General features: G+C 39.0%; 2 protein-coding genes across 3 annotated transcripts in view; both read right to left on the bottom strand.

Moving 5' to 3' along the window:
• The window catches only part of rassf7a (Ras association domain family member 7a), a 38757-nt gene extending 34122 nt beyond the window's left edge, over positions 1–4635 (bottom strand). The window contains exons 1-3 of one of the 2 annotated variants that reach the window (XM_072434498.1): positions 4591–4630; positions 2814–2915; positions 767–852 (exon numbers count right to left, since the gene is read on the bottom strand). The gene's annotated coding sequence lies outside the window, so the exon portion shown is untranslated. Of the gene's footprint in view, positions 1–766; positions 853–2813; positions 2916–4590 lie in introns of both variants that reach the window. The other variant, XM_072434499.1, reaches the window with a different exon arrangement.
• Positions 4636–7700: 3065 nt separating this feature from the next.
• Positions 7701–19530, bottom strand: lrrc56 (leucine rich repeat containing 56). Its single transcript, XM_072435629.1, has 13 exons — positions 19397–19530; positions 19002–19169; positions 18485–18572; positions 18160–18220; positions 17960–18056; positions 17400–17597; positions 15081–15258; positions 14786–14998; positions 14285–14352; positions 13881–14023; positions 12699–12883; positions 12343–12622; positions 7701–7923 (listed from the first exon to the last, which is right to left on the bottom strand). The coding sequence occupies exons 2-13, from the start codon at positions 19158–19160 to the stop codon at positions 7758–7760; spliced, it is 1836 nt and encodes a 611-aa protein (XP_072291730.1). The 5' UTR covers positions 19161–19169; positions 19397–19530; the 3' UTR covers positions 7701–7757.
• Between the last annotated feature and the right edge of the window lie 564 nt (positions 19531–20094).

Raw genomic sequence — 20094 nt, 5'->3', positions numbered from 1 at the left:
CACAACATTCAAATCCCGCCTAAAAACATACCTCTTCACCCAAACCTATGACCTCCCCTACCCCTAGCCTCCTCTACCCCATTGCCTACTCTTCTACCCCCTGTTACATCCCCATCTTTATCTCTCTACTTCTTCTGTCTTGTTCATTTTATCTGTATATAAATGTGTATTGTACGTGTTGTCCCCCCCTGTCTGTAAATACCCCCCCCTTTTTTATTATGTTCAGCGTCTTTGGGTCTTTGAAAAGCGCTATATAAATAAAAGTTATTATTATTATTATTATTATTATTAATGTTGTCTCATATAGAGCAACAGAAACTGAGATGAACTGACTACAATTCTAATGCTGTGCTTCGGTTGGAAAGACAGGGCCAGATATGTCTCTTTCCTCATTAAAGCTGCGATAGTATTATTATTAAAAAGCTAAAGGTGCTAAGGCTTACGTAAGGTAAATCAATCCAATTACAAGTAATCTGACACCAAGCAATTATTGAGTTTAACATTAAGAGTGAGGTCAGAATGTGCACGGTTTATGTATTGATTTGATTTTGAAAGCACGTTTTATGCATTGCAATTGCGGAAACCATGTGGCGTCTCCATATAGGGCTTGTGACATTTAAACTGCAAACTATAAAAGCAAAAGGTTAGATTAGATTTCACCGTTTATGTCAAGACACAAGACATTACTTTGCTTGCACCCAAGTTGTCCAAGTGGAGAGATACATGTGCGAGGCAAAAGCACAAAAAGCCATTAGCTCCCGCTCACCTCTGAAGGCTTGTGTGACCGGCCGCCTGTTGAAATCAGATGATCAGTGTTTGTTGTCGGCCGCGGGCTACCTGATCCAGCCGGGCCTGTGTGGAAGAGACAGGCCAACGCAGAGCTGAGGGGGAGGAGGGAGCGACAAGGGGCAGCTGAAGTGGTGCCGCCATTCCCCGTCGCCCCGGCAACCAACGCGCTTTCAAAGAATTCAGCCAATGGCAAACACCCGCAATTGTGTCGGGACAAAGGGTCACATGACTGCCCCGCACACCACTCCCTGCGATGGAAGTGAGGGAAAAGTGTGGAGTTTAAAAGGGGGGGGGGGGGCTACGAAAACAACTTTTTGAGAGATTTTGTGCAATAAAATAACAATTCTTGCATAATTCTTTAAACATTTATGCTTTAAGTTTTCCTTTGTGGGTATAAGTGCCTGCCACTTTCTATCCTATTAAATGAACACAGTGCAGAGGGTTGAATAATTAACAAATCTATCACTCATTAATTATTCTAACCAACTACTTTAGTGTTTAATTCTGTTATTTTATATTGCAGCTCGTGTATGTTGATTTAGAAAAGGGATTCTCTCGTTTTAGTGTTCTTGTTGTTTTAATATGATAGTGTTCTTGTTGTTTTAATATTGTTTTAATATGATTGCAATATTTTAATTTGCAACACAATATATCGCCTTTAAAGTCTAACTATTATAAGTGCACTTTCAAGAATGTGTCCCGATGTTGTTCATTGCCGAATAACACTGATCCATTACTTGAAAAGAATGAGATAATGGATAATGGAAGGTTTGTTTACACATCACCCATCAATAAAGAAAGTCTCCTAGAAAAGTTTGTGAAATATCCACAACTTCATACATTACTGCATTAAATAGAAAATTCAACCATAACAAACAAAAAGAACCCAAAATGGTGCCAAAGCAGAAAGAATAAACATCAGATGGAAGATTATTATGAAATAGAGTAGTGATAAAGATTTCCGACAGTACAAGAATTTTAATTTCCCAGCTCTTATTTAGAGAAATGTTCTGTAGAAGCCATTCATGTGTTCATAACTGACAATGGAAACAGGTCAGGAGGATTATTTACAGAAATAAACAAAGAATTTGATGTTACTTCCTTGCTGGAGTTCCCCATAACAGGTAGCCACAGCTTATTTCTGCTAATGGGACAATACTACATGTACCGGTATGCTGGCACACCCAAAGCAACTACACAGGAAATGTCTTTTACAGAGATACAAAAATGCAGTTCTGTTTGTATCTGGCATTACATGTTGGTATTGTAAATAAGCATAATGTTTATAGTCTCTGGTGAATGAAGATGTTTGAGTCAAAAAGGCAAAAACAAACATTCTTATTATTACAAATTTGAGCTGAAGATTCACTTTTGAAAGGCCACAGATACACATTTTATTGAACTTAAGCAAATAAACTGTGACTAAAAGGAACCTTGAAAATTACACTAAGCTTACTGGTACTGAACACTTACAGGCTTGTGGATGACTAAAACTGTGTCATGATGAGTTTGCATTGATATATGGAATTTTAACATGTCACTAGGATGTCAAGATTATCCGATTAATCGATAATTGTGATTATTTAGGTCACAATACAATCGTAAGAACCAAAAAAAATAATAATTGTGACAATTTTAGAAACAAAATTTTGTATTTTTGTTCAATACATAGCCCATAAAATAGACCTAAATGTAAATAACTTTTTTTTATCCTGCTTTTTTTGTCATCACAAGTTTAATTTTGTAAACCTGGTCACAAACTTGAGGAATAGTAACATGTTAAGACCACGGGAATGAAAGATTTCCCTGTTGTCTTGTCCTGAATAATTGTAAAATAAGTAAAAGTGATGTGATGTTTTTTCTCACAATAATTGTAACACTAAAATGTGCACATCCCCACATGTAACGTGCACTGATCACAATCCTCGTATACTCTATGGCCTTAGTGTGGGCTTTAGATGTAGCACACACAAACACATTATGGACAGTGATTTGTTTTAAAAAGTTAAAGAAAAAAGGAGTACCTGTGTATTAGCTCTCCTGTATCGGCTTGTCAGTAGATGAAAGGCACATGCTACAGGCTTCAGGCTCATTCTTGTTTTTTTCTTATCGATGAACAGTCTGACCTGCACAATCAACGTGACTCACTTAATTACATCAAGATGAAATGTGGTTTATATTAGTATAATTAAATGCAACAGGCTTTATTGACTAAATAAAAGCACATCGTAGATAATCACAAGGAAAAGAGCAAGTAAAAACAAGTGGAAGTCCAAGTGAAATCTGAAGGCATTTTAGAAGGAAGTTTCATCCCTCATCCTATAAGATTCAAGAATTAATTTGAATTCATAGCTCTACAATGACTAAAGCTAAGGCACAGAGTTCAGACATAAACAAGCTTGAGCAATTACTGTCGCACAATAATTCAAGTTTTGCTACGTTAATAATACAAATTCTACACTTTATTCCACATAGCTGCCAGCAGGGGGTGACTAGGCTCATGCCAAGTCATAGTTATAGCTCTCTGGACATACACTATTACAGTATCAGGATTTAAAACTAAAATGTAAGGGGTTTATAAAATGATTTCAATGTCAGAAAGTACATAATATGGACTTTGCTTTCATTCTAACCTAAACATAACATGGTACAAACAAGTGCAATCTATTTTACAGTAATAATTTGAATCTCCAGCATTTCACTTCCTGTGTAGTCCTTACCATATTTATTTGCATGTCCCTGAAAGCCCAGAGCCTTTAGTCACATAATAGGCATTGGTCAGGGGATGATTTAGTGTGGTGGGGGTTTAGATTTGTTGTGTGGGGCTCTTGGCTGTATCCAAATCCTTTGTGAGCTCTGGACCCAAGCAGCTCATGAGTCACTGCAACTTTATGCCGGGAAAAAGTTAAGCAACATTCACATTTTTTTTTAGCTGTGGAATAACTTTGTTTTAGTTGAGAAATATCACTTTCTGTTTGTAATAACTGAACCTAATCAAATCATTGAATACCAGCCTTAAACGATTGAATGATTGAAAATAGGCAACTATAACACAATAGACTATAAGCCCTGGCTCTGTGCCACAGAATCTAAAGGATTCTGAAATTGTAGATTGGTTTGCTTAATGATGCGACTGTTGTGGTCATTGTGTAACTGTGCATCATGTCGTTGAACGGGCCCTTATGGCTATAAATCTTAAGTTGTTTAGTTGATTAATCAGTCAATAGTGTCTTAGTCAACCAACATTTATAGAAGTTGACTAATTATTTTATTTAGATTGAAAGGCTTTATATGGTAGAGCAGCAAATGGGAGAAGATATGGAGAGAGTTAGCTGAAGATCTTAGAGTGAAGTTTATAACATACTTCAAGTGCTTTTCTGTATAATAGTTCTATATAAATAGTTGTGCTGTTGTAGTCTTTTGAGTGCAGTTTGAGTTGGATACATGAATATACTTTCACAACACTTTTTGTCGACTTTGGTCGTTTGGTCGTTTGGGCATGTCGACTACAGCCCTACTACCCATTATACTGCTACCACATTGTACATAGTACCGCCTACTTAATTACGGGGTAATAACCATGTACTTACGTTGTATTTGTGCAAAAATATTAAAATCACTACATTAGCCATGCATTCTGAACACTAGAGTAAGTTTCCACTCCTCCCGTGGCCCGCGGTGCGAGCTGCAGGTGCTCCGCTCATCTCTGCACTTGTTGCTCTGAGACTTTAGACTTTAGCGGTGAATGACTTGGCCCTGTGTTAACAAAATAGAAACAACTTTGCAGTTGTCACAACTTACCAATGTCATATGAACAAAAATAGTGGAGTTGTGGAGAGTTGAAGCTCCATCATCGTTGTTTAGGACCAGAGTTCGCACATTCCTCGACAATGATTCCGGAACTGCGAATGTGCTCGACTTCCGCTAATCTTTCAAATTAAACAGTTTTTTTCTTTTTACTCTGAAATTGGTAAACTAGTCTAGTGACCATGTTACCATTGCAACAGGACCTTTTCAGTAGAAACATTTCACCAGGCTCTGATCTCCCAATAACAAGGATTGTTATTGAAATGAACGCAGGCAGCTCCCCCAAACCCTCCTCTTTGTCCCTGAGACAAAGACAAAAATGATATGATCTTTTTAAAATAAAATGCTTCATCCTCTGGGTCTATGTGGGTCGCATAAAAAAAAGTTGCAGAAAATTTGCATAAAGATTAGCCCTTAAATCAGCACATACACCAAACTATCTATTCTTGTACCTGAGAAGATTTTCGAGGATCCTACTGAAAGATTTGTTGATGTATAATTTCAAGCCTTGTTTGTTAAAGGAAGGTTTTAACTCAAACAATAAGGCAACAAGATCTAGTTTACTCAAATATTATTGTTTGTATCTATAATGTCAACAAAACAAAGCACAAAATTTAAACCTGGCTTTATCTATCTTTCAGACTAATTTGTCCCACGTATGTTACATTTTGGACATTTTGCACTTGTAATGTAAGTCCACTTGTCTATGTACGTAAACTTCAGTAGATGTCTCAAACTGATATCTACAAATTTAAGATAAGATAACAAAAAGATAATAAAAAGAGATAACTTAGAAATAACTCTTATAGTCTTAAAAATCTCTTATTATTATCTCTTGTTTACAGCTGATGTTTTGCCATTGACATGCAGTGTCTCGCCTTAAGGACTTTCTATCATAAATTATGTGTGCCAAAAACATAAGTTAGACTGTAAAGTAAGTATTGTAATGGATTTAGGCTTTGCTGCAGGCCGCCTGAGATACTGAACTACTGAACAAGCCGAGGAAAGCAGATCTGCATAACAAATATCTTCAAGTGTTAGTTTGTGTCCCGACTTAAAGGAAAGATCTACATTGTAAGATGTGTCATATTTTGTTCTGACCTTGAGCATTGTCTGCAGTTTTTATGCTTTCAAACAAAAAGCAGATTGCCTCTGCGTCTAAGGCAAGTCCCAGAGTCTTGTGTAGTTAGCTAAATGTGTGGCCTTGAAAACTGATTTAACAGGAATTACAGCTAAGCACCAAAATAAACCGCAGACTGTTACCTAATGTGAGAAATCCCAAAATGATATACAAGATCAATTATAGACAGGGTAAAAAGGTCAAGGGAAATGCATGGCGTGGATACAAAACATACTTTAGCCACTAAATGTTAGTAAACAAACAAAATATATGTTTTTTTGCTTAACTTAAGTCATATTCTAATTTATTGACTAGTTAAAAATTTGAATACAGTGAATACATTTCTATTTTTCATATTTTTCCTATTGAGTGACTAGGCAAATTCAATTAAAATAGAAATTTGTGAGAAAAATAAATCACATTTCTTTTCTTTTTTTAATAAACACTTCAAAAAACACATGAAACAGAAAAAGACCAGAGAGAAAATGAGAGAAAGATACAAAAAATATATAAAGTGAAACTAAGGCACGCCAAGTCCAAAACTCATTTAGTCCAGAGTCTGTCAAATTTGTCCATTTTCAGATTTTTCTTTTTCCATTATCCGTATGTCAATCGTCCTGTCATATTTCAATATTTGCTCCAGACATTTCTCCCTGAGCTGAAAGATGCACGGCTACAAACACCAGTGCATTCTTCTGTTACTGTATTTTATCATTGAGCGATAGATACAAATGTACATTAAAACTACTTCAGAATCACTGGGATGGCACGCTGGGCACATTAATCCTAGCAATGCGTGGTATTAAATGTCATGTCTGTCTGCACTAAACTTGGCATCTATCACAAGGCGGATGAGACTCTAGTACGAACGCATAACGAATCACTTTATCCCTCTTTGTTTGCTATTATGAACTGCATGTCTTCGATGGGAGAGTTAAAGTGTCAACACAGCAGTGAGTTATGCAGGCCAAACAGTTAGTGGCAAACTGGCAAAGGGAATGTTCCTCCCAGCAGGATCTTCCACTCACTGAACAAACAGGGCCTGCCTCGACCCATAGTACAGGTATTTCCAAGTACAACACTGAGTAGCACCAAGGACCCAAGACTCAAGTCAAAACAAGCTGGATGCTTCCTCTGACGCGTCAATCAAAAGTAGCACTCCCAAAAGAGCTATGTTATGTGCACGTGTAAATATCAAATGCCTGTACACATCTTTTCACACCCTGGAAGTCAGAAAATTATAGCCTTCATCCACATAAAAAAATTATACAGTAGAAGCTTGAATGGCACTTTTCCTGGCACTCAAAACGCCTTGGGGCAGATAGACAAAAACATGGCAGGCATTCTGCGCCAACAGCCCTGAAGGCCTTTACTTGACGCTTTTAGTGGACATTCAAACATGCAATTTGGGTGAATAGTCTTGCCCAATAACATTTACTGATGCCAGAAGTGGGACTGGAACTGACATTCTGCTAATCATCTTTAAGCAATGTAGGGATTTTTCACAAATTCCAGGCGATATTTATTGGTTTTACATGAGGAAGCCAAGTGGAAAAAGGTGAATAACATAATGCGTATAAGTGAAATGATTGAGTGGTTGATCCCCTTAACGCAGCGCACAAGAACATACAAGTGGAAATATTTAAAAACTTTCAAACGGTTAGTGTGAGGGAACCTGCTTGGTCCCGCGTGACTCTCCATGTACTGTACACAACATGTGAAGACAACAAAGTACGTATGTTGTAATGTTATAATTCATGTTTGAACGAGTTGTGAGGGTGGCTGACCTGACGTGATTTTACTCTTTATTATGTTGACTCGAATACAAAAATAATTTAGGTGTGATTTCACAGCTTTCCATCTCTATACGTTGCAATATGTTTTTGGAGTTGGCATTTTGTTAAAAGTGTAGCTAGAATAAAAATGTACGACCGCAACTGTACATTAATTTAATCACAAACAAGCACTGAGGTAATGGTGAGAAGAGTTACATAATTCCAAGGCCCCAGGGAGAAGTCCTAAAGATGGAGCTGTCTTGTGGTCAGTCAGGCTGAGAGCGCCTCCTGCTGGCCTCAGGGACACGGTGCGGGTAATGTTTCTGCAGCGCTGCACTGGCCGTGTGGGGCCGGGCGATGGGGGGTCTCTCCACTACTTTACTTAAACGCAGGTGGTTTCTAGATGCTGCACAGGGAGTGACTTTGTCCGCACTGAAAACAAGAATTTGTTAAAAAAAAAAAAAAAAAAAAAGTAAGAGTCAAATCTGTAAAAGAAATCCGTTTTTTTGTTTGTCGATTATTTCAAATTTAAGTTTAACGTCAGAAAGTCTCCACCCTTTTCAGAAATTGAACCTTAGACGTTCTTACTGTTATGCAATGTCCCATGACCCATTTTTATTTTTAAATAAAAAGGAATAATAAAACACATAATAAATTAAATATATGGTTAAATAATATTAATATCTATTAAGGACATTTGGAGCCTATTCTGTGGGGTTGTTCTGCTGATTATTACACTCACTCTGTGCAGAATTGTAGAATAAAATAAATGTTAAACTAATTAACTGAAGGGGCACTATCTAAGTTTTTAGGTGGAGGGTTCAAAACCTTTCATCAACGTTGGGTATTACTCAGTTACATTTACTTAGTTACATTTATATGATTAAGTTTTAAATGGAGAGCATAATTTTACTCCTACTTGACTAATATTTAGTTTGAATAAAAGTTTTAGTTACTCTTCCCACTGAGTCCACAGGCGTAAAAAGCTTTACGCTTTTGTATGTTTCTTATAACTTATTTGAACATTTGTGTTTCTTGCACTGCTCCTTCAGATCAACTTTTTCATATAAAATTGCCATAGTTTTGTGGACCTAAGTTTTGGCTTCAAAATATAAAGCATATGCAAAATCCAGACCTGACTTAAGTAGTTTCTCTAAAAATACTTTTTGAATCCCTTTGTACTTAGTTATTTTGAAGTAACAGTACTCTTACTTGAGCACACGTCGTGGCTACTTTATCCACCCTGTCCTTTCATTCTCCGTGGAGATGTGGTTGTTTTCCCTGGAAAGTTCCACAAAACGGCATAAATCTAGCAATATAATTTTATAAATGAGGGATAGATACGTTTATACCATACTGTGGAACATTTCAAGCAAAGTAGCACAATTTTCATGGTCTGGTCTGGTCTACAAGGAGAAATGTAACAATGATTCTTGTCAAACTAAACCAAAGGCGACACGAGTAATGACGATGTGTAACTGGTGTGTAACTGGTGTGTAACTGGTGTGTAACTGGTGTGTAACTGGTGTGTAACTGATGTGTAACTGATGTGTAACTGGTGTGTAACTGGTGTGTAACTGATGTGTAACTGATGTGTAACTAGTGTGTAACTAGTGTGTAACTGGTGTGTAACTGGTGTGTAACTGGTGTGTAACTGGTGTGTAACTGATGTGTAACTGATGTGTAACTGGTGTGTAACTGATGTGTAACTGATGTGTAACTAGTGTGTAACTAGTGTGTAACTGGTGTGTAACTGGTGTGTAACTGGTGTGTAACTGGTGTGTAACTGATGTGTAACTGGTGTGTAACTGGTGTGTAACTGATGTGTAACTGATGTGTAACTAGTGTGTAACTGGTGTGTAACTGGTGTGTAACTAGTGTGTAACTAGTGTGTAACTGGTGTGTAACTGGTGTGTAACTGGTGTGTAACTAGTGTGTAACTGGTGTGTAACTGGTGTGTAACTGATGTGTAACTGATGTGTAACTAGTGTGTAACTGGTGTGTAACTGGTGTGTAACTGGTGTGTAACTGGTGTGTAACGTGTGTTAACTAGTGTGCAACTAGTGTGTAACTGGTGTGTAACTGGTGTGTAACTGATGTGTTAACTAGTGTGTAACTGGTGTATAACTGGAGTGTAAATAGTGTGTAAATAGTGTGTAACTGGTGTGTAACTAGTGTGTAACTAGTCTGTAACTGGTGTGTAACTAGTGTGTAACTGGTGTGTAACTGGTGTGTAACTGGAGTGTAACTAGTGTGTAACTAGTGTGTAATTAGTCTGTAACTGGTGTGTAACTAGTGTGTAACTGGTGTGTAACTGGTGTGTAACTGGTGTGTAACTGGTGTGTAACTGGAGTGTAACTAGTGTGTAACTGGTGTGTAACTAGTGTGTAACTGGTGTGTAACTGATGTGTTAACTAGTGTGTAACTGGTGTATAACTGGAGTGTAACTAGTGTGTAAATAGTGTGTAAATAGTGTGTAACTGGTGTGTAACTGGTGTGTAACTAGTGTGTAAATGGTGTGTAACTGGTGTGTAACTAGTGTGTAACTAGTCTGTAACTGGTGTGTAACTAGTGTGTAACTGGTGTGTAACTAGTGTGTAACTGATGTGTTAACTAGTGTGCAACTAGTGTGTAACTGGTGTGTAACTGGTGTGTAACTAGTGTGTAACTGGTGTGTAACTGGTGTGTAACTGGTGTGTAACTGGAGTGTAACTGGTGTGTAACTAGTCTGTAACTGGTGTGTAACTGGTGTGTAACTGATGTGTAACTGATGTGTAACTAGTGTGTAACTAGTGTGTAACTGGTGTGTAACTAGTGTGTAACTAGTGTGTAACTGGTGTGTAACTGGTGTGTAACTAGTGTGTAACTGGTGTGTAACTGGTGTGTAACTGGTGTGTAACTGATGTGTAACTAGTGTGTAACTGGTGTGTAACTGGTGTGTAACTGGTGTGTAACTGGTGTGTAACGTGTGTTAACTAGTGTGCAACTAGTGTGTAACTGGTGTGTAACTGATGTGTAACTGGAGTGTAACTGGTGTGTAACTAGTGTGTAACTAGTGTGTAACTGGTGTGTAACTAGTGTGTAACTGGTGTGTAACTAACTAGTCTGTAACTGGTGTGTAACTAGTGTGTAACTAGTGTGTAACTGGTGTGTAACTGGTGTGTAACTGGAGTGTAACTAGTGTGTAACTAGTGTGTAACTAGTCTGTAACTAGTCTGTAACTGGTGTGTAACTAGTGTGTAACTGGTGTGTAACTAGTGTGTAACTGGTGTGTAACTGGTGTGTAACTGGAGTGTAACTAGTGTGTAACTGGTGTGTAACTAGTGTGTAACTGGTGTGTAACTGGTGTGTAACTGATGTGTTAACTAGTGTGCAACTAGTGTGTAACTGGTGTGTAACTGGTGTGTAACTGGTGTGTAACTGGAGTGTAACTAGTGTGTAACTAGTGTGTAACTAGTGTGTAACTGGTGTGTAACTGATGTGTTAACTAGTGTGTAACTGGTGTATAACTGGAGTGTAACTGGAGTGTAACTAGTGTGTAACTAGTGTGCAACTAGTGTGTAACTGGTGTGTAACTGGTGTGTAACTGGTGTGTAACTGGAGTGTAACTAGTGTGTAACTAGTGTGTAACTAGTGTGTAACTGGTGTGTAACTGATGTGTTAACTAGTGTGTAACTGGTGTATAACTGGAGTGTAACTAGTATGTAAATAGTGTGTAAATAGTGTGTAACTGGTGTGTAACTAGTGTGTAACTAGTCTGTAACTGGTGTGTAACTAGTGTGTAACTGGTGTGTAACTGGTGTGTAACTAGTGTGTAACTGGTGTGTAACTAGTGTGTAACTGGTGTGTAACTGGTGTGTAACTGGAGTGTAACTAGTGTGTAACTGGTGTGTAACTAGTGTGTAACTGGTGTGTAACTGATGTGTTAACTAGTGTGTAACTGGTGTATAACTGGAGTGTAACTAGTGTGTAAATAGTGTGTAAATAGTGTGTAACTGGTGTGTAACTGGTGTGTAACTAGTGTGTAACTGGTGTGTAACTGGTGTGTAACTAGTGTGTAACTAGTCTGTAACTGGTGTGTAACTAGTGTGTAACTGGTGTGTAACTAGTGTGTAACTGGTGTGTAACTGGTGTGTAACTGATGTGTTAACTAGTGTGCAACTAGTGTGTAACTGGTGTGTAACTGGTGTGTAACTAGTGTGTAACTGGTGTGTAACTGGTGTGTAACTGGTGTGTAACTGGAGTGTAACTGGTGTGTAACTAGTCTGTAACTGGTGTGTAACTGGTGTGTAACTGGTGTGTAACTGGTGTGTAACTGGAGTGTAACTGGTGTGTAACTAGTCTGTAACTGGTGTGTAACTGGTGTGTAACTGGTGTGTAACTGATGTGTTAACTAGTGTGCAACTAGTGTGTAACTGGTGTGTAACTGGTGTGTAACTAGTGTGTAACTGGTGTGTAACTGGTGTGTAACTGGTGTGTAACTGGAGTGTAACTGGTGTGTAACTAGTCTGTAACTGGTGTGTAACTAGTGTGTAACTGGTGTGTAACTGGTGTGTAACTGGTGTGTAACTGGAGTGTAACTGGTGTGTAACTAGTCTGTAACTGGTGTGTAACTGGTGTGTAACTGGTGTGTAACTGGTGTGTAACTGGTGTGTAACTGGTGCAGACATAGTTAAGTCATATACAACGTGTGTGTTTCATATGGTCAAAAAATATGGGTTTGATAAATTAGTGTATAGTTTTTTCAAGAGTTTCATTTTGCAAAGGAGCTAAGGTGTAAAGGTGACGGCGCCTTCATCAGAACAGTGCACCTTTTATGATATGAGCTTATAAAACAGACTAAATCCGTACCAGGGGGGCATGGAGGTCTGCGGAGGAGGTCGAGGTGTTCGAGGAGAGACTGAAAGCTGTACATTTGAGCCCCTGAGCCGCAGGACGTCCTCTTGTTCCTTGTCGTTTACAGGTGCTGCAGCTAGGTAGCGCTTTATACAGTTAAGTTCCGTTTGGAGCCGACGTGTTCGAATCCCTGGAGCTTTGCGAACAGCCTGAGACGCAGCGCTGGCGGGGGGAGAAGGTAACAGCATGGAGTCAGGAGAGGAGATCTGAGCCCCATCAGAGGAATCGTCCATGTCTACAACACAAGCACAAAAGAGAAGTAAATATTAAGTCTATTCAGTAACCAGTAAAGCAGTTTAATACGTGTTGACCTGGTGATGGAGACTGGAGCAAAGAATCTGGTGAATGCTGGATCTCACTGCACTTCTCATCTTCTTCATCAGAACTGGAGTTTCTGAAACCATCAAAACAATCTTCTTCCTCGTTGTCCTCTTCATCACTGTGTCGAATTGCTAAAATCTGTGGAAGCTTTTCTGTTTTGATTGCATGGAGTCGCCTGGAAAATGATAAAGTAGTTTAAGATTGTTTCCTGTTTAAAAAAAAGTCTGTTAAATTACTAAAATGAAATACTTTTCCAGTGAAAGGTCTGCTTATTATTATTACCTTGCCTGGAATATTCCACATTATGACATTAAACTTTTGCTATGGAGACAAACTGGCGATCACACAAGGCCAAGTTACAGGTCTGATCTGTGGAGAGGCGACTCCGATCACCACTACATGTTTTTCAAGGATTTCTTTCTCTTTTATTTATCATAAAAACACACATAATTGAAGAAAGACATATTTTAATGCAATATTGTGGAACATTCCAGGCAAAGCAATACAATCCCTATGGAGACGAGCAGTTGGCGGACGACCCCGACAACGACGACCAGAAAAGTTGCACCTTTAACATTTCAGATTTTTTTACTCTTACAAAAGACTTCAAGCTGAAAACAATAGATAATCTTACATAACCATTTAACCAAGAGCAAATTAGCTAATAGGCCATAACTTTCCATGGATCTTACAAAATAATATAACTGAAAGTGTAAAATATTTTAGCTTATTTTCATTTTAAAACGGCGCTAAAACGCGGTCAAATAGCGGCGCAGTTTCAGGAGCCGCGGCGCGCGGCCGGCACAAAAATCACATGGCTTTTTTGGCTGTGCGCCGCGGCACTGCAGACACTCCCTCAGACACTCCCTTTTATTATAGCAATTGCAAAAAAGCATTAACCATAGAAGTGCATTTTCAAATTTCAAATTTTCAAATTATTGTATTGTCTATTTTTTCTTGCTGTGAGGCTAAAACGCTAACCGCTGTGTTGATGTAGACCAAGTTGACAAAAATAATTGACTAATATGATGTACAAATAAATAACATATATAAAGCGTTATATTAGTTGGTTTAGTTGTAATAGATCGGTAGTCTTGGCTCTGTGTTTGTTGAGAGTAAAGATCAAATGTACAACACGGGTGAAGTGAGGAGGCCATTAGGTGAGGTGTTACCTGCTGTGTACTTTTCTCCACGCTCGAAGTTCAGCAAACACATCACAGCGGCCTTTCTCATCAGGCTCCTCCTCATCATATGTGTGCTCGGGGACGTGAATGGGCAGCTCCTGCGGTGTGAAGGTCGAAGTCGTGGGTGCCGTCTGTACAAAGCACACAAAAGATTACAGTACATGGCAGGAGACTGTGTGCAATTTCAGCACTATGACTAACAATGCTGTACTAATGGAAGAATGGACATGCAAACAGTCCGCTATAGGTTTTGGATTACATCATTTTATAGGCATATCTAGTCATTTAATTTAATGTGGGGCAGGCCAATTTACTACTGTTAATATGCAGATGTCTGTAAAAACAGAATTGAGCTTGTTTTATGATGAGATAAGAAGTAATGTTCTCCAGACCCGCAGTTTTTCTCGCCGCGCTCGAATAGCCTGGGCAGGATTTCCACAGAAGAAGACCTTGGTAGATCCTAAAAAAATGAACACAAAAACCTTTTTTAAAATGGCTAAACAACAGAATCTCTAGTGTTATTTTTGAACAATGCTATTTTGTTTAGCTTTAGACTAAATCATTTTGAGAAAACGTGGTTACTATTTATATCAAAATAAACTAAATGATATTGCACTGCTTCATGGAGACCGTCATGCAAAAGGACCCAACATGAAAATAAAAACTCAAATTTTAAAAGTATGTTACAGCAACCACATGTGGATAACTACAACTGCACTATTTCTGTTGCAATTACTGCTTCCACTATTACTTATCGCCTAGCCTTGATACATCAAATTGAAAATATTCCCGTAAAATAAGTTTCACTCCGACTGTTGACCAAATGACAAGCAGGGAAACAGTTTCATCTCTGCTACACTTGCTTGGTTTCAGCTTTACACCGTCTAACTAACCGTGGGTGAGGGTGCTGCTCTCTGAATCTTCTGCTGCTAATCCCGAGTCTGAGGATCCCGGTCTGGACCCAGAAGGGGAGAAGAGTTCTACTGCTGTGGAGGGCCTGGAGCCAGTGAGGGGTCGAGGGCTTTGTGATGAGCGTGGTCCCACACAGGAGAGGCTGGTGGAGGGGCGCCGGGCTGACGGGGGCCGGCTTAGAGGAGCTGATTTGTCTAGAACAACATTAAGTGAGCCATTAATCACAGTTATGAAAAGTATGTATTATAAAAGCTAAAATCATTGCCACAGGCGCACCATAGTTCGTATCCAGGTGAGTCGAGCTAGCGTCCTTGATGGAGTTTTGAAGAGTTTCCCAGTCCTCTCCCATGGTGCGGCTGCAGCTCAGGCCCTCCTCCTCCACCCTCAGGTTGTCAAGGTAACGCAGCTGTGGGACCAACTCCCGCACGGCTGCTCTATAGCTGTAGTCGTCTGTCTGGGAAAAGAGAAGGGGAAGAGTGAGGTGAAGAAAGTGAAAGTAACGAGTAGCATTGAGTACTTACTGTATGTAGTTGCTGTGACAATAGACATGTGTTTTTGCACTTTTAAACATGAAAAAATATAAATGACAACGTGTTGCTGTAATGAGTTTATTCGGCCACAAGGAGGATCAGTAATGAAACCAATTGTTTTAGTGTATTCTTGACTGTGTGTCAGAAAATCCCTCTTTAATTATCTAAATCTGCCAATTACAATAGAACTTCAATCTTAGCATGTGTTATAATTAGTTAAAGAGTAAAGTTGATGAAAATATTGTTTACTATTTTCTGTAAAAGACAACTGGATATTTAAGCCTGATGCAAATCTACTTGACTAAAGCAAATAGATGGAACATTTACAAGCTCACATGTTATGAATACATGTTGATAATAGATTTTGGCTTGTACAGATTAATAACCAGAACCAGTGAGAGCACTTTGCACTCAGCTCTGATCTATTCTCTCCACAATCTGCAATGAGAACTGGACTGGAGTGTGGTGAGGAAAACACAGTAAATCACCCAGCGACTATGCAATCAAACGAGTTAGGTACTCATGCCCTGCAGCGCACAGATGCATGAATGAACGAAAGAGCTGGAAACGAGGAAACTAAAGGAGAAAAAAAAAAAGAGGAGTAGAGGGGGCCGTGTGACAGGAAGTGAGTGGATGTGTCTGTGTGTGCATGGCGAGTTTGGCAAAACCCACCAGCCTCCACCACTACAAAGCACAGACCTAATGCATATGCAGCTCACCATCTTTCTTCATTGCCCCAGATTCCTAATTAATGCTTAGCTGGTTTAGGGGGGAAGTAAACACAGTTACCGTGGACAGAAAAATCTCTACAGAAGATATACAGGTCCATGCTCAAAGTATCTTGGGTTATATAGTTCTACTCGCTGAGGGGGGTTTATACAACTCTATGAAAATTCACTGTTTTAGATAAATGTTGTTGAACGATATCAACTGAAAAGCCCAAAGTATTAGTTTAGCCTAAGTATGTTCTATGCAGCAAATTTAATTTAAAAAAATAACCTTGATGTTTGTGGGTTTTTTTTGCCAGGCGTAAATGGAATTATTCTGTTTATTATAATATTAAAGCTACTCATAAAAGCAAAATGGATCCTGGTTTGTAGCCTAAATGTTTGGGCCTGATTTGTTTATCTTTCATATATAACAAGTATTCAAGTAAAGTCAATAAAAAGGTACAAAAAAGAAGGGAAAAAAGTATTTAAAGTATTTTAAAATGTTTTCCCTATAATATACCATAGCTGTACTCTTGAGATTAACCTCTGAGAATGACATAACGTGTGTGACGTGCGGTGCAAGGATGTGTTTGGTTGTTGCCGTTTATGCCTTGCGCTCTTTTCTCTTCTTTTGTATGTGGCAGATGCAGAGCGGCAACATCACACTGATTTTTTTCATGTCACACCAAATGATTATTACATTTGTTTCATCGTCTACAGAAGTCACAAGATCTGAGCCATATAGCATCGGACAGATTGCCAACATTAACAAGACAAACATCAATACATATTTATCTTATCCTCTCCTAATTTGTATTTTACATATTTTTATGGTTAATGGAGATTTATTATAGTATGAAGGTCAGCTGGTTCCAAAAAAATCCAATAACTATAGGCCTTGAAACCCAGGCTAGCATCCATAGAAACTCTAGCTCCACTTTTCCAGCCCACCCCCAAATATTCTAGGAATTAGGCACCATTAAATAAGGATGCTCATAAACCTAATAAAATCAAACAATAACAAATACAAGTGTGTAAATGTATTTAAAACCTCATAGAATATAACTTTGTCCAGGTTCCTCCCACTACTCGAATACAAGTTTGAGGTGAATGTGTGATTCTAAATGCCCTCTACTGAATAATGTGTGAGTACATGTCCTTCTGCTTTGCGCCAGCTCTGTAGTTCTCCACCTCCCAGTTTCTAACATTACTTACTTACTGCTACATAATCCAGTTTACCGGGATCTCGTACAAAAACCAAAGAACGAGATGCATGAAGATACGCAGCATTTTTCAATTACCTTTTTGGGTCAGACTGCTTAAACCTCAGTTTCACCTTAATACTTGTGTTTTACCTGGGGTACAGTTGGATATGGGCTCTTGCATATGGGGTTTCCATCCAGAGACAGATTCTGGAGCTTGGAGCATAACCCCAAGAACTGGATCTGAACCAGGTCATCCACATCATTCCCCTCGAGGTCCAGGATGTGCAGGTTCTCCAGCATGCCAACCTGACTCAGGTCTGACACTCTGTTATAGGCCAGGTACAGCTCCTGAGAGACCACGACATGGCACTTAGCATTCATAGCAGAGAAGAGTAATTTAAAAGGATAACAGATGACAGACAGGTGCATACTATCTATCTACTACGCCATCTGAAAGCACCTTGAATTGTGCTTTTCAAAAAGAAATGGCCTTGCCTTCTATAAATAAAATATGTACTGAATGGAGTTCTGTAGGCAAGAGTTATACCTAACAGAAGCAATATTTTCTGTTTACACAAACAGTATAGTTGTATCTGAAGGTTAAAAGGTCTTATACTATGCATTAGTTATGATTTACTCAATAATATAACCTCATGCATTCCACTAGATAGAGTTGAAAAGTGTTTTATTTCTCCCTTTCACCAATGTACCTTGAGAGTGGATAGTGATGAAATGCCATCCAAGTCTTCGAGACAGCAGCGTGGCATCCACAAAACCTGCAGCTGAGAGAGGGAACTTCCTAAGTCTCTGTAGAACCACAGAAAATGACAGATTTAGCTTTGAAGTTTTGACATTTTCTTTTACTCTGAACAGAAAGAAAACAAATATTAGTTTACAGACATCAATGTACCTGATTGACTTTATTACACTATTGTTCAATTTGAGAAGTTCCAGGTTGGGCAAATGTGCACCTAAAACGCAAAACAGAAATGGTTGAAATGGCGACACAGATGGAGTACTGAGGTGTATGACGTCTGTACTCTTAAACGTGTACTGACAAGGCTCTCTCTTAGTCTAAGGATGTTGTGCAATCTGGGGTTTTATGTGGACAAAGACAAGCAACGATCCAGGAGATCCAGGACTTAAGTCATGGTAAGATTTTGTAATATAATTTACCTGTAGCATTCTACGTACTGTTTTATGAATAGATATATAGTTCCAATGACTTTACTTACCAAAGTTGCCCAGTGTGTTGTCTTGTGTGTTTATGCACATTTCCAATGAGGTCACCTCTGAAAGTTCCTGCGTCCCACACAAGAACTCCTGGAAACATGAAAATACATTAAAAAAAACATTACAAAAAATAACTAACTAACAAAAAACATTTAGAAATGCTCACGATACAGATTGTCCCACGTTTATAAATTATTGTGATGTTTAAATGTCTAAAAAATGCATCTGTTTTGTTAGAAATATCCTGCTTTTACCGTCAAAGTATTGGCTTTAGAACTCATCATTGACAAGTAACTAGCTTGATTAAACTTTGATTAATTGCACAGCCCTAGTAATAAATGCGTAGGTATAAATGAGACGAGAGTGTTGTTAGAATTATTATTAATGAAAAAGCTAAATTCCTACATTAAGTGCTTGTTTACTGTGATGTGAGATTTGGTGGGTCATAAACATGAACAACAACAACATAAACACAGCAGCGTAACACAGATGTAAGTAAAGATAGATATCTTAACGTGCCAGTGTCTCTGGGGTGAGGTAGGACTCAGAGGAGATCTCCAGGTCTTCACAGGGTCGAGGGGTTGGGTTGATTTGCCCTGATCCACTCAGCTCAGTTACCAAGACCCGAGCTGTACCAGGGCGGACCCCCTGAGGCACAGAGCTCTGGGGGATGTTCATGTCTCACATCTGCCTAAAAATGCACACAGAATGAGTTCTCTTATGTTAACCCTAATCCATTTAAGCCATTTCAATCCCAATGAATGATGAAACCAGATCCAGTTGTGTTGTTTGCCTATTTTGAGTATGTATAAACAAATTCTAAAGTCGAAACTAAATGTAATGAGTGAAAATTAAACCTATTTTACCTTTAATGAACAGAGGTTAAATCACCAAACAACAGCGATCCCAAAAACATCCCGACGCTTGCAGAAAAGCCTGTTTCCAGAGGGGAAAGTTTGGTTGACAACCGCTGTCCACTTCCTGGATACCGCCAGACCCGCTTGGCCTTCTGGGACTTGTAGTCACACTTGTGAAAGCCCATGCCCATACGTGTAAACCTCAACACGTGAAAATTATTATTAAAACGTGACAAAATACTCCAAAAGATGAAGAAATAAACGGCCCTAAACGGAACGAAAAATCCCTTGCGGTAGCCCAGTGATGCGTTTACGTGATCCATGATTTCACGAGATCTGAAAACTCAAAGGCTTTCTAACGTAAACAGACGCGCTATAATAACAAAATACTTTGTAATGCATAACGTCACATTACAACTTCACTTGACACCATACGTACACGCAGGATAACCAGATACCGTTTGAGACAACAGCCGTGCGGCGCGCGCGTGAACCGGAGTTGCGGCAGATGTGTGAGTCTGTCCGAGGTCCCGTGAACGCGGCGGTGACATGCACGGTAAACCGGGGCGGGTCGTGGTTTGATAGAACTGGGCGTGGGCTACACTCGCTGTGTCGGTCGGTCCTCGCCAAAAGCACATTGTTCAACGCGGGCGATTCTTCTTCTTCTTTCCCCCCCCCCCCCACAAACACAGACATCCAGCTCGTTTCATTTTTTTTTTATATTCCCGGCATTTTTCTGGGGTAAGCGCTCCCGT

Source organism: Eucyclogobius newberryi, unplaced genomic scaffold (assembly GCF_026437365.1).
Source record: "Eucyclogobius newberryi isolate DKJ021-1_F unplaced genomic scaffold, fEucNew1.0.hap1 SCAF_7, whole genome shotgun sequence".
Classification (NCBI taxonomy): Eukaryota; Metazoa; Chordata; class Actinopteri; order Gobiiformes; family Gobiidae; genus Eucyclogobius; species Eucyclogobius newberryi.
This window is presented reverse-complemented; position numbering and strand designations above follow the sequence as displayed.